Genomic DNA, 14,510 nt, shown 5'->3' with positions numbered 1-14,510 from the left:
CTAGTGCATAGAGAACTTTTACAGAACCTTTCTATATTTGATTTATTCAAGGAAAACACAAAGAAAGGAAAACTTCCAAGTCCAGAGCAGCTCAACACTCATGTAGGCATTTCTCCTTTGACCCGCACCCGAATATTAACAATGGACCATGACTCATTTTACGGGAAACATTCAAAAGAAATTTGTAGCATAGTGCTATAACAAAAATTGTGTTTACCCTTAATAACTTGTTTAAGACAGAAATTCACATGGTGCATTTGGAAAATAAAAACATAACCAATGCAGTTGTAAGTATAAATAGTGAACATAAAAATCCTATACTAACATTTCTTTGTCGTGCTGAAACATGTTCAATAAAGCTTTAAATAAATATCCTATAAAGATGAGATCAGGGATATACTGCACCATTGGTCACTCTATTATTTGTTTTCTCTTTGAGAATTGGCAAAGTACCATGCAGAAGAAAGGTGGGGTGCTGCTTGAAAAGCACCGCTGCATACAAAAGTATTTACACAATTTCCTCTAGTAACTTATGGTGCTAATCACCTGACGAATAAATGTGTTATTTTTTTTAACTTGTAGGTTTAGACTTTTACTTTACTTTGGTATAAAGTAGGCTTTACTGCCTGTCTCCAAACCCTCCCATTACTAAATGAAGTAAAAAAAAAATATATAAAAAAATAAGATGTAGAGGCGGAGCCTAGCTACCAAAGCGAACGGTCGCAAGCCACTGCAGCTCCGGATATAAAGCGGGGGAAAAAAGCGTTTTTCACGGGCACTAACCGGCAATACCGAGCACCCAGACAGTGCACCTGTATATTTAACCACCATGGGACGCAAGACAAAAAAATCCAAACCAGACCGTCCCAACCTAGGGATGAACATCGGCGAATTATGGCGCCAGGCACATGGCGCGAGCGGGCCCAAGATGGCCGCGTTATCAGGCGGCTGTTCCGATCTCTCGGACGACCTGGCCTCAGAGGAGGACGAGGCTTTCTTGCACACACCGGCGAAACCCCTGCCAAAACAGACAGAACCGGACACATCCCCGGTCACAATCTCGGTACTGAAGGGGCTCCTTGCGGAACTACAGACCACCCTACAAGCTGACATTGCCACGATAAGAGGTGGTCTGCAGGGCCTGACAGACTTCATCGGGAACATAGAAGTAACTGCTCACCAGGACTCCCAGCGGATACAGGCGCTGGAGCAGGCGGTACAGGACCTCCAACGGCAGAATCAGGCCCATGAAGGCCGCTTTGCGGCCCAAGAAGACCTACGTCGAAGGAACAACTTGAAAATCAGGGGGGTACCCGACGCGGTCCCCGAAACGGAGTTGCCGCACTTAATCAGGAGAATGATGGGAGACTTGCTACCGCCAAAACAGGCCAAAGCAACTTCCCTGGACGGTCTTTTTCGTATCCCTAAACCGGCCAAAGCCCCGACATTCAATTCCGGAATGGAGCAGACAAGATGGCAGTCCTGAAGGCACTCAGGGGTAAGCCAAACTACAGCTTCGAAAATATGGCCCTAGAATTCTACAGTGACCTATCAGGCAGCACAATGGCCTGGCGGCGGTCACTTAGGCTCCTCACCTTATTGCTCCAACAGTGCAACATTGGATACCACTGGCGCTCACCCCGCACGCTCCAAGTGACACATGGAGAGACTACATGGAGAGACTACTTACCCGCTCCAGGACCTGAGAGATGCAGCCGCACTCTTAAGGGACCTAGGACTCCCACAGGGCTACCTCACACAGCCACAGCCGCAACCCACTAACAGACCCTCGCACAACTGGGACCCAAGCAGGGTCACTCCGTTCACCCCACGAAGACCCACTGCGGAACCGTATGCTACAGCAACCACATGAAGCCCTGTAAGGCTCCCTGATAGGGACTGATAATGATTGGGACGCTTTCCTGATTGCCTTACTGTTTCACATTTTATGTTCGGTACTGTTTTACATTTTATGTTCCTTGTTTGGTCGGATCTCTTACGACATCTTAAACTGGGCACTAGAAGACTAATAGCAAGTATAGCCCTCACACTGTCATGACCACCCTTAGCCCCAGCCGTTGAGCCCCCTCACCTCAGACCCATTATAGCTAAAGAGCCTTGAGTCAGCAACGCACATAGGACACACGCTGCACCCGACAAGATGGAGAGCAAGCTCGCTTAGGGTGTTTATCTTTTTTTTTTTTTTTTTAAGAATGATTTAACCTGACGGATGCTTCACCCGCACTTACAGGGCGACCAGCGCTGACACAGGCGGAGAGGCACCCATAATAGCGCAGGCAAACTCACTTAAACGAAAGCTTAATCTAGAGCTCTTACCTGCCTAAGCAGCCCGCTCACCGCGGAGACACACTTATCTACCCAAGCACACAGACCTGCATGAACGGACACCTGACCTAACACTCGGACTAAACGCCAGGAAGGGGTCTGGAGGACACCTAGCATCAGACCCTTTAGGTAACACTACACACAGGGAACAGCCCCTAACCAGCCCCAACCTTCTGCGTTCTGACCTAAGCTTAATAGTTTACTTTTCATTTAATTATGTTGCATTGAAAACGGGACTGTACCTCACGTACCAATCATACTCACTATTAATGCTGATGTTTTTCCTAGTTTAAAATTGTATCGCATCTTGTGACACAACTTTTCTGGATTTAGCCTAATATCATAAAAAATGTGCTGTCATATAGCATGCCATGTCAAACCAATTGTCTCTAATTTACTTTCCAATGCTGTTGTGGCACTGTAAGAAAATGTTAACTGTCTATACCTGCACAAGAAAAATAAAGAATTAAAAAAAATAAAAAAAATAAGATGTCTTCAGAATTGGTAGTGTGCTACTCAGGGGAAAAGTAATCATGAAGAAAGAAAAGATGAGAAAGAAGTATCCTCATAAATATATACTGAGTCCCACAGTTATTCAATCACAGTAAGTACCTTGGCTAATGTGCTGCATAGGCAGTAAAGCCTACTTAATACCAAAGTAAAGTAAAAGTCTAAACCAACAAGTGAAAAAAAATATAACATTAATAAAACCTGAATAGCAAGGCCATCTATTTCTATTTATGCATCAGGTGATTAGCCCCATAAGGAATAGTTAGCTATGCAGCTGTGCTTTTAATGCAGCACCCCACCTTTCATGTGTATGGTACTTTGGCAGTTGTCAAAGATAAAAATATTAGAGAGACCGATGGTGCAGTATACATCCCTAATCAGAAAAAGGAAATATTACCAAAAGGAAACTTGCTCAGCTTATTGTGTAAATATTTTTGTGGAAGTATTTCATGTTAGACTCTCACTATGTCTTTCGGTTCTGTGAATAGAAAACTACATTTAAATGGACACTATAGTCACTAGAAGAACTACAACTGATCGGATTTGATCTGGTAAGTATAAACAGCCCTGCAGGCTTACTTGTAGTAAACATGGTTTGTTTCAGAGAAAAGGCATTGTGATTGGCTGAGATCATCACTTCTGATGATGTAAGCCAAGGAGAAAGATCAGGGGCAGAGACAGCACCAGGAGACTGGAATAAAAGGTACTATTTTACTATATATAGGGGGGCTCAATAGTGTTTTTAACACTATAGGGTCAGGAGTACATGTTTGTGCTCCTGACTCTATAGCGCTCCTTTAATTACAGCAAACTATGGCATTGTCTGGACTAGCTATAAAAGTGCAGATTTGAAAAGAGACCTTTTCTGTAGGAAAGAAAGAGCATGTTTTCATTTGAAGTGGCCCTTTAAACCAAAATGTACTCTATCAACTTCAACCAGCAAAACATTGATCATCAAACTAAAGTACTTAAAAAAAAACCAAAAACACAACCGTAAATGTTCTACAATTGACCTAAATCTTAACTTGAGATTCTGGTGACGCCCATAATCCACTTACCACGTGTTGGTTTATTGTCACCAGTCCACGTACTCTTTGAAGCCTTATAGAGCCAAAATTCACTGTACTTTAAGAGCTTTAAATCAAAATACATCCCTAACCAAGCCATGTGAAATGCTCACCTCATCATATACGCTCTCTATTTCATTGAGCAGACTCTTTGAACGAAGGGCCTTAGTGTCATTCTGTTTGAAGTTGACTGCCTGGTGGTCGAGAGACTTGAGGTAAGCCCTCTCATACTGCTCCCGCCATGTCTTATTGAATCCCTGCTGTGCTTCCCTCCACTCTTCTTCCTTTGCTTTCAACCTGTAGTACAACATATGAGGTGAGCAAAAAAAAAAAAAAAAAAAAAAACCTACAATATCTCAGTAAACAAAAAGGTCATTGTGTAATTAGATCTACAACTGGTGGTATGTTGGTTCATTCATGGAGCTGGCTGTATTTGCTTGTAATAAGATATGTAAAGCCATGCACATTAGCCAGCGTTTATGTTAAAGATTCAATTGCAATTAACTTGAATGCAGTGTTTAAAAGAACAATATGGAATGAAATTGACAAACACATTATATTGATTTAGTGAATGCTGCATGTTTGAATTTGCAGTTTCTGCACCTGGGTCTCTGCCTACCCAGAAAGCATTTGAAACCATTACGCCAATCCCAATGCTTTCACTCTCAGTAGGAGCACTCTGCAGATCTTCAAGTGATATAATCTGCATTTAATGCACAACAAATCATTCACCTCTTCAGTACTACTGGAACAGCAGTAGCTGGGTTCTTCTTGAGGCTCTCGATGATATCTGGAGCTTTGTCCCCATAGATTCGGTAAATTGCACGACGTTGGATGACCTCAGAGGTGCCACCCAAACAGTCATCCAGACGGAACCTCTCCTGGTCTTCTGGAGACATACGGGAAATTTTCTTCTGGACACTCTCCAGCACTCTGATAGTAGCCAAGTTGGTTTCCAGTACCACATCCAGCTAAAAAGAAATATATACATAAAGTAAGCAAAATAAACAAACAAAAAAAACAATGCAATGCAAGCAGATTGAAAAGTAGAAGCACGGTAAAAAATAATAATACAATAAAACACGCAATGCAAATGGCTTAATCATCATTTTGTTAAATTGTGTTTATACTTGTAAGAGATTTCTGCCCCAAGACTTAAACAAACACTATAACTTGCTGAAAAGCTCTATGCATTAAGATTATGTCCTATTTTTCATTTTGTAAAAAGTGGAGATTTCAACAGAAATAGACACTTATAAATGAACTTGGTTACACCCCTGGCTTTCAGGCAGACCACAGGTCCTGTTACTTCCTGTTTTGATTAGCTTAGTGGAGGTAAAATCAAAATGCAGCAATTTCCCAGAGCACCTGGCTTGCAAAGACTTCTCATTATCTGTATTGGGAAGTCTGTGATTGGACAGCCACAGAAAGTCTGGGCGGGGTTAGAAGGGGAGGTTTTACAAAGGCAGCAGACAGGAGAACTGCAGGATTTTACAGATGTGCAAGCTGTTTTTAGATTTGCCCCATTGAAAAAACAAAATGCGAAATTAAATGCATGCAAGTTCTAATTTACTTTTTTTTTTTTTTCTTTTTACACTAAACATTGATTTTTATTTATTTTACATTTGGCCAGTGGAGTGTCCCTGTCAACTCAACTAGCCATACATTTTTATACTTACCTTGAATCTACTCCAAATGCAAATTATACAGATACATGATATATTCCATGTCAAATTTTGAGATATACTCACCTCAACTCTGTTGCAGCACCACCATATGCAGAGATTTGTGGGTGGTACTCTTTTCGCACCCACCTTTACTAGTGACAGCCTTTCCCAAGCAGGGAAAAGTTATTCTAGGATGTAGACTTGTTGGCTGAGATGTCAGCATTTGAACACAGTGAAGTTAGTCATTTCTCCCAGCCCAATGTATAGACAAAAGCATAAGGTACAGGTTCTCTAACATTGTCTTTAGTAGCTTAACTTCAAAATCTAAAACTAAGCCTGGTACCAGCTATAAAATAAATACAATTGGTATGAAGCAAGCTATTTAATAATTATTATATTTTGTGCTGTAGCTTAATGTAGTTATTTTGGTTTTTATAGCCTGCCCCTGTTCGTTAAGGTAAAGACTGCCTTTTCAGAGAAAAGGCAGTGTGTTTACATTACTGCCTAGGACACCTCTAGTGGCACTCACTCAGACGCTGAACATTCCCCATAATATACAATGATTCAATGCATCTCCATAAGGAGATGCTGATTGGTGTAGTGCATGCGCAATAGCCTCCCAATGCTTTCCTATGGAAAAGCATTGGACAGGCTGAGATCATCAGGTTTGATGATCTCAGCAACGGCGGGGCTAGCTGTGGCGAGACAGTTATAGCATGGGGAAAAAAAAGGTAAGATAAAGGGGCCAGTACCCCAAATAGTTATTTTACCACTATAGTGTCAGGAATACATGTTTGTGTTCCTGACACTAGTGTTCCTTTAAATCCAAGCAGATATAAATTAAATTACCTCAAACCGCTCATCCTCACAGCGGTGAAGTTGTTCCTCATATGGTGTTTTCTTGGAGCTAACAAATGTAGAGTCCTCAGACCATGCTGGGAAGGAAACCCAGGTGTCATTTAGTACCTGTGTGAGACCAGAGGTGAAAAAATTGTATTAGCATACATCAGCAAAAAAAAAAACAACGGTTTCTGATAAATCATTGAAAAAGACACAGTGTACAAAAAAACAAACAACTTAAATACAACTTTGTTTTGCCCGATTCAATGAACCCACATATTATCATGCATTAATCTAATTAATTATAGAGTCTTATTCTTGGTATCTCCTAGAAACACAAAAGGAAGCTCTTGTAACAAGTTGTTGAAGTAAGAGTGCCTAAAAGATATGTTACTATGGTGGAGAGTGTATGCGCATCCCATCTATAATAAACTGCTACACCAAGTCTAGCAAAGGGGCAGGCATGTTTTGGCACCCCAAATGTTGTGGAATCAGGGGAGATCAAGTTCACAACATCTGGAGTTGCCTGCTTCTGCTAGACCTTTGTACACCAAATGCATGTAATATTTTTCGCAAAAAAGGTAGATCCCATGAGGGTTTACCAGCCTTAAGTTGGGGGCCTATTGTTTGACCACCCCTGATAGATTCAATTGTCAATATTTTTTACAGGTTTCCCATGTGTAAATTAATATGGTAAAGCAGCAATAAAACTTTGAAGTAAAAAAAAAAACAAAAACAAAAAAAAAGCAAGTTATAGAATAGAAAATTTAGAAAAAACGACAATTATTTTTATGAACAACTGTTCTTGTAAGCCATACTATGATGTGCATTAACAAATTCTGACACTGAATAAAAAAAGGTGATATACATACCTCCTTGCATATTGCAGTTCTCCCACTGCATTTTGGCTGCTGGTAGGTCTTGGGCAGTGCTCGGTAGCTGGAACCAATGCGTTTACAGGATGCGTAATCAATCTCACGTCCAATGCCTTCATTGGAACGGTCATTTGTGACTGGTGAGGTGAACGAGAGTTCTTTCACTCCTAGGAAAGACTTGAACTGTGCAAAGAGCTCTGGGAACTTCCTACGGAACAATAAAGAAATAGACTGATGACCAATAAGCAAATAAGCACAGTGACTGCATTTTAGAAGCAAAATCATACAATTAGTATATGCAGTGCGCATATTTGTGGGTTGAGATGGGGGAAGGGGGGAGGAAGGAGCAGTACATTTAAAAAAAATGTTTCTATTAAATATCACCCCCACTCTTATTTGAGGCCAGGGAGTGGGAACACTACATTCCCTGGTGGTCCTGTAGAGGCTTCTCAGTCATCTTCTGCCAGATGCTGCGCCCCCCCCCCAACAACTTTGTGAGAAAGCAATGGCTTACATATTAACACAGCACTCCAACATAACTCCACAGCACTCCAACATAACTCCATTTATTACTGTATGTTGGCTTATGGAAGGTTAATATAGATAAAGGTTTCACAGTTGGTATAGCAGAGTAACACGTAACCAGATTGAAAATAGATAAAACAAGGGTATGGGGATAATAGGATAATTATAGGGAGTGTAACAAAAGCACAAAAGGCTTACAACAGACAAAAGAATTAACATTTACATAAGTTCTCTCGAGTTTTGGAGACTTGATAAGCAACCATTAATAGATATCATCAATGTAGTGCCTTAACTGGGACAGTCTAATTGTGTTGTAAATTGGCAAAAATACAATTCTTAATGGGACACTAAAATCACTACAGCTTCAGAGAAAAGGCAGTATTTACATTGCTACCTAGTAACACCTCTAGCAGCAGTCACTCATACGTCCACTAAAGTGCTTCCTATCTCAGCACCTACATTCAGCGTCTCCACGCTCTGCATGGAGATGCACTGCATTCAAGGCGTCTCTATGACGAGATGCTGCTTGGTGCAGCTTTCCTATGGAAAAGCGTTGGATTGTCTGAAAACATCAAGCTTGATTATCTCAGTCATGGAGGCGAGCCAACCATGGAGAGAACAGCACTTCATGAGTAAAAAGGGGAGTAAAAACACAATTCCCACGCGATTGGAGGGGGGGCCGGTAACCTAAACAGACACATAATTCTCTCACACATTCACAAATTATTATGGTGACCTGGCGCCTGAGATTTGTCAAACCCTAGGAAAGCTTAATGTCAGGTTTGCTTTAATTTCCTGAGATCGTAATGTTTCTGCAATAGCATGCATATCCATAGATTTTGGTTCCATTTAAAATACACCCTTAGGTTTCTGACATTGTCAATGGCACCATAACCACTGCCTGCTATGGTAAAAGGGCATCAACGTGCAACAAAAGGTATTGCACAAAAGTATTCTATTACAATCACTTTAGCATTTGGCAGCATTTTATTTTGCCGTTTCAGACAAGACATAGGAGAAATATCTGAGAACGTTTTAGCACAGGTTCCTAGTCAGTGTTTGGTATGCACACGGGGGCCTAATGCTTGCCAATAAACAGGTTTAGCATAGAGAAAAGAAAAATAAATAATAAACAAATCACACCTTGCACACCAGTTAAGGAAAATAAAATCATCTCCAGTTGAAATCATGGGTTCTGAGCCATTGTTTAAAGCAATTTCCAACAACAAATTACGACATATATTGTATTATATTCTGAATAATTTCCTCGGTTTTCAGTACATATTCACAAATGTGAAGAGAAAAATACTAATAATGAATCACATGTTGACAGTGAAAAGAATATCTATTTTAAAAAGGTTTAATTTTCATTTTTACTCATCTTTTCAGCACAGAATAACACATTATGTTCTTTAACATAGTCCAGCAGGCTAGTGAATCACAAACAGTACATCATTCTGAGCATGCTGGGTGATTGCCAGTGACAACTGTCGCTGTTAATCCTCGTTACAACAACCTATTTCAGATTCTCACATGATTCACATGGTATGAATACCACTCAACATAACTTATGTAAGAATCCCAAAGGTGTATTACAATATAGATCACATTTCATACATAGAGCCCGTATCCCATGAGGTTTAACATCACATCACTAGTGAGGAGACATTCACCAACAGAATCCGTACAGCTGCTCACATTCCAGCCTATCACAATGGGATATGAAGGACCCTACATTACTGGCATGCAAGATAAGACTAGGGAAAATGGGCATTTTACTTTGTTACAATTGCATTTCTATCACTGTATACGTGCCTGTTCTCTTAATTTCTCATTTGCATTCAAAAGCACAGATCAGGAAAAAAGTAAAATAAAATAATATTTGAATAATGTATCTAGAGGTCGTTTTGTTGTTCTGATTTCTGTAACCAACAGAGCACCTACTATCAATACAACATGGCCACCTTGCAAAATCATAAAAGAAGGAAGGGCACAGGAAAAAAAAAAAAAGTTTCTACCAGCAAGACTGAACAGACACCTACCATTCCCTTGACTATTTTCAAGCATTAAGTGTAAAACAATTGTGGTAAAAAAAAAAAAAAAAAACATCCTCTGAATAAAGTAAGAATATGATTGCACTTACCCTAAAAATGGTGTAACCAACTGCAAAAGTTCAGAACCAGAAACAAGTTCCTGGTTAAAGAGAGCAATACACCTCAGGAAGTTTTCATACACTTCTTGGCTCTTCAGCACACGGCGGACCTTAACAATGAAGCATGGACAGCATATAAGGACCTTACATAAAGCACTTCAGTTCAATAGAAATTAATCCTGTTACAATTAGACAGCCAGTCCTGTTACAGCATGGAGCTAAATGCAAGACGCAGGCAATTGCCCAGAGCACCTGCCTTGCAACAACTTCTCCATCAGATGCAAAAAAAAAAAGCTAATTGAAACACGTGATTGCTCAGTCACAAAAAGTCTGTGCTGGGTATGAAGATGGATTGAGCAGCATCTGTAGATACCAGAACTACAACTTTTGCAAGCCAGAATTTCACATACCCCATAGAAAGCATGAAAAGAGATGTATTGACTACATTGTTATTTTTATTTTTTTAATAAAGTGTTCCTTTAACCCCTTAAGGACTGAGCCAAATGTACACGTGATCAAAAGAAAACAAAAACTTGAAATTGAGCTATATGTCTATTCAGGCGTGATTCACCTCTTTCATATTATGTGCACCCACACTTATCATATATCATTTTATTCAGGGGAAACAGTGCTTTCATTTAACATCAAATATTTAGGTATAAAACAATTTAATATGAATAAAATATTTTTAAAAATGGGAGAAAATAAGAATTCATAAAAAAAAAAAAAAAAAAAAAAAAAAAAGTTTAGTTCTACTAATTTTTCAGTTTTTTCACATTGAAATTCGCCAGATTGGTTACATTGCCTTTGAGACCGTATGGTAGCCCAGGAATGAGAATTACCCCCATGATGGCATACCATTTGCAATAGTAGACAACCCAAGGTATTGCAAATGGGGTATGTGCAGTCTTTTTTAGTAGCCACTTGGTCACAAACAAGATTAGAAGCATATGGCGTATTCACTAAACGGTAAATTGTATTGAACTATGGAAAACAACTCCAACTCAGCTATTCAGTCTCATTATTTTAATCTGAATTTTGAAATTGATTTTTTTAAACGAATCACAAGCTGCTGCTTAAAGGGACACTATAGTCACCCAGACCTCTTCAGCTCAATGAAGTGCTCTGGGTGCCAGGTCCCTCAGGTTTTAACCCTTCAGATGCAAACATAGCAGTTTTCAGAGAAACTGCTATGTTTACATTTGGGGTTAAGCCAGCCACTAGTGGCTGTCTTTCGGACATAGTATGCCTCCATCGCGCAGAGCGTCCATAGGAAAGCATTGAGAAATGCTTTCCTATGGACACTTTGAATGCACGCGCGGTGCATTTGGCTCCGCTGACGTCGGCGGGGGAGGAGAGGTCACCAGCACAGAGGGAGCCCGGCGCTGGATTAAGGCAAGCTACTGAAGGGGTTTTAACCAGTTTGGTTATGTTGCCTTTGAGACCTTAAGGTAGGCCAGGAATGGAAATTACCCCCATGATGGCATACCATTTGCAATAGTAGACAACCGCAAGGACCTCACTATCACATGGCCCAGGAGGGCCGGGTCAGACGCAGCGGGACTGCCTGGGATGCCAGGCAAGTACCCCATCACGATCACCGGAGAACTGGTAAGTGTATAGGACGGAAGGGACGTCCTATGCTGCCCGCCAGAGTTTACAGACTGGTCCCCACGGACGGCATAGCACGCCCGCCGTCCTTAAGGGGTTAAGACAGAGCCAATTGTACAAGTTCTGATCAAAACAAAACCTGGAATTTGCATTATATGTGGGTCAACCATTATTCACCTCTTTCATATAAAGTGCATCCACACTTATTTTATATAAATTTTGTTCTGGAGAAACAGGGCTTTCATTTCATATCAAATATTTTTATGTGATTCTGTACTCCTATTCACGTTTGCCTCAATAAAAGAAAGATTGACAAAAAAATATATATATTTTTATGTGAAACATAATTTGATATGAATAAAATGTTAAAAAGTAAGAGAAATTAAGAAATGTTATTTTTCTGCATGACATTTTAACTGTGAATGTCATAATACTGTTGGATTTTACTGAAATAAAATACACATATTTGTATTCAGAAATGTCTCACAAGTAAAACGGTACCTCCCATGTACAGGTTTTATGGGTTTTTGGAAACTTACAGGGGTCAAATGTAGGGCGTTCCCCTTTTTCATGTTTGCACATTGAAATTTGCCAGATTGGTTTGCTGGGCCTATGTTGCCTTTGAGATGGTATGGCAGCCCAGGAATGAAAATTAACCCCATCATGGCATACCATTTGTAAACGTAGACAACCCACGGTATTCAAAATAGGGTATGTCCAGTCTTTTGTAGTAGCCACTTAGTCACAAACGCTTGCCAAAGTTAGCATTCATATTTGTTTTTTGCATTTTTGTTTTTACACAAAAACTGCACTTTTACTGGTGATATCATCATCGTGATAAGTTTTAAAAAAAAAAATGTAAAACGCATGTTTGTGTTCAGCGAAGCCTCCCGAGTATAACAATACCCCCCATGTAAAGGTTATATGGTGTTTTGGAAAGTTACAGGGTTAAATATAGGGCTTGCCTGTTAAATTCTCTGGACTGTCTGCCATAGGAAAGCATTGTATCAACTTGACCTACATTTTGGTATTTGATTTGCTAAAATATAGTGATTAGTGAATAGCAAAAAGAGTATTCCATGGAAGGAAATATATTTTGTACATGAATACCAATGCAAACATAAAGCGAGAACTAACCTTGTTAAAGAAAGAGAACTCCTGTAGCGTCCCGTACTTTCCCACGCTGGCCACAGACTGATCCTTAGATTTACGAATCTTCATTTTTTTCTAAGAGGAGGGAATTAAGTAAGGAAAAGGTTAGACATCATTTCGCAGACTTTTTGTGCACGAGAAATTAAAACCTAATTAACTTTTTACCTTGGAAGGACAAGACATGGGGCGTAGCAGGAGAGACCTTGAACGCTTCCGGCTCTGCTCTAGGTTTCGCTGGTACTCGAGTTTCCTGGCGCTACTAAGATCACAAGCTCCGTTTCCAGTGAACTAAAGTTGCCAAAAAAACAACCCAACCCAGACATTATAAAAAAATATTCATTTATATGTATGAGCATTTTAGTAGTGGAAATCCATGACGTTTCTACAACTGAAAAAGGTCTGTGACAATGTCAGATATGTTGCAAAATAAAATCCAGCGCAGGGTTGAAAGGTTTTATTTTTTTGTTATTTTACTGTTGCAAATTTACCACATGCAGGGTATTCCATAAAGTGATCATTGTCAGGAATTCAAAGTGAATTTTACATTTAAGGCCAAAATAGCCAAACTGAAAAAAAATTTAAAAAAAAGTAAAAAAAATAGTCAGCTATGCTTTCAGTTTGGCTGCTTTGGCATTAAACCTAAATTTCAAAAAAATAAAAAAAAATATCTCAGATGTTTCCTGTAATCTGCCCCCCCACATCTCAGCAATACTTGGAGCTCCTCCTTCCTCTGGTTCCCTGTGCCTGAAAAAGATGCTCAGCAAGGTCCTGCAAGGTAAGTAAACGCAAGGTAAGTAAACTTACTGTCACACTCAACTTACAGTTAGTGGCTTCTCTGCAGCATTGGGACATGGGACATTTAGGATTAGGATAAAGATGTAAATTAGGGTTAGGAAAATATTTAGCTTGTTCCCTACCTCAAGCACTGCAGCATCTCTCAATTCCTATTCAATCCCTAGATGTAAAGGCTGACATTTACCCTTAAAATAATTGTCATTTTTCCCCCTAGGTATCAGAAATCTGTAAAAACAAATATTTCCTAAATCTAACCTGAATTGTTCCATATCCTTGTGCTGTAGTAAAGCACCTAACTATAAGTGGATTGTGACAATTTTACTGACCTTGCAGGACCTCACCGAGTAGCCTTTTCAGACATAGGGATTCCGAGGAAGGAGGAGCTCCAATGATTGCCTAGCTGTGAGGGGGAAAGAGTGAAGGGCAGATAATAGGAAAGATCCGATATCTCTCTGGGTTATTCACTACAGTGAGAATTTTAAGTAAATTTCAAATTTAAGGCCAGAGAAAAATAGCTGACTGAAGTTTCTAACTCGACTATTTTCACCTTTAATTTGAAATTCACTTAGAATTCTTACTTTAGAAAATAACCCTTTTATTCTTTCTAATACATTAATCAATCAGCAAGTGAAGTTTAGGTACTTTGACAGCTGTACAGACACACTTCACTTATTGACCGGGTTCCATTCCTACGACCCGGTTGTAGAATTAATTGGTTGGTAAGTGAGGAGTTAAGGGATTCCCTGCTCTGCTGCATTCTATGTTCGGGCAAATTTCCCTGAACATAGATTAGAGGCATTCCCTGCTCTGTTGCGTTCGTCTATGTTCGGGGAAATATCCCTGAACACAGACATGCGCACCAGAGCAGGGAATCCCTCTAATCTATGTTCGCGGAAATTTGCCCGAACATAGATTAGAGAGATTCCCCGCTCTGGTGCGTTCATCTATGATTAGGGAAATATCCCCGAAC

At 39.9% G+C, this 14,510-nt stretch overlaps 1 protein-coding gene across 1 annotated transcript in view; it reads right to left on the bottom strand.

The window, feature by feature from the left end:
- The window catches only part of SIN3B (SIN3 transcription regulator family member B), a 43,798-nt gene that overhangs the window by 19,527 nt on the left and 9,761 nt on the right, over positions 1–14,510 (bottom strand). Inside the window, exons 7-13 of the mRNA XM_063455430.1 lie at positions 12,911–13,033; positions 12,731–12,820; positions 9,974–10,092; positions 7,303–7,513; positions 6,440–6,556; positions 4,656–4,894; positions 4,037–4,220 (exon numbers count right to left, since the gene is read on the bottom strand). Coding sequence (XP_063311500.1) covers positions 4,037–4,220; positions 4,656–4,894; positions 6,440–6,556; positions 7,303–7,513; positions 9,974–10,092; positions 12,731–12,820; positions 12,911–13,033 — 1,083 coding nt within the window. The remainder of the gene's footprint in view (positions 1–4,036; positions 4,221–4,655; positions 4,895–6,439; positions 6,557–7,302; positions 7,514–9,973; positions 10,093–12,730; positions 12,821–12,910; positions 13,034–14,510) is intronic.

Source organism: Pelobates fuscus, chromosome 5 (genome assembly GCF_036172605.1).
Source record: "Pelobates fuscus isolate aPelFus1 chromosome 5, aPelFus1.pri, whole genome shotgun sequence".
Classification (NCBI taxonomy): Eukaryota; Metazoa; Chordata; class Amphibia; order Anura; family Pelobatidae; genus Pelobates; species Pelobates fuscus.
Note: the sequence above shows the minus strand (reverse complement) of the source record. Positions and strands in the feature narration are given on the sequence as shown.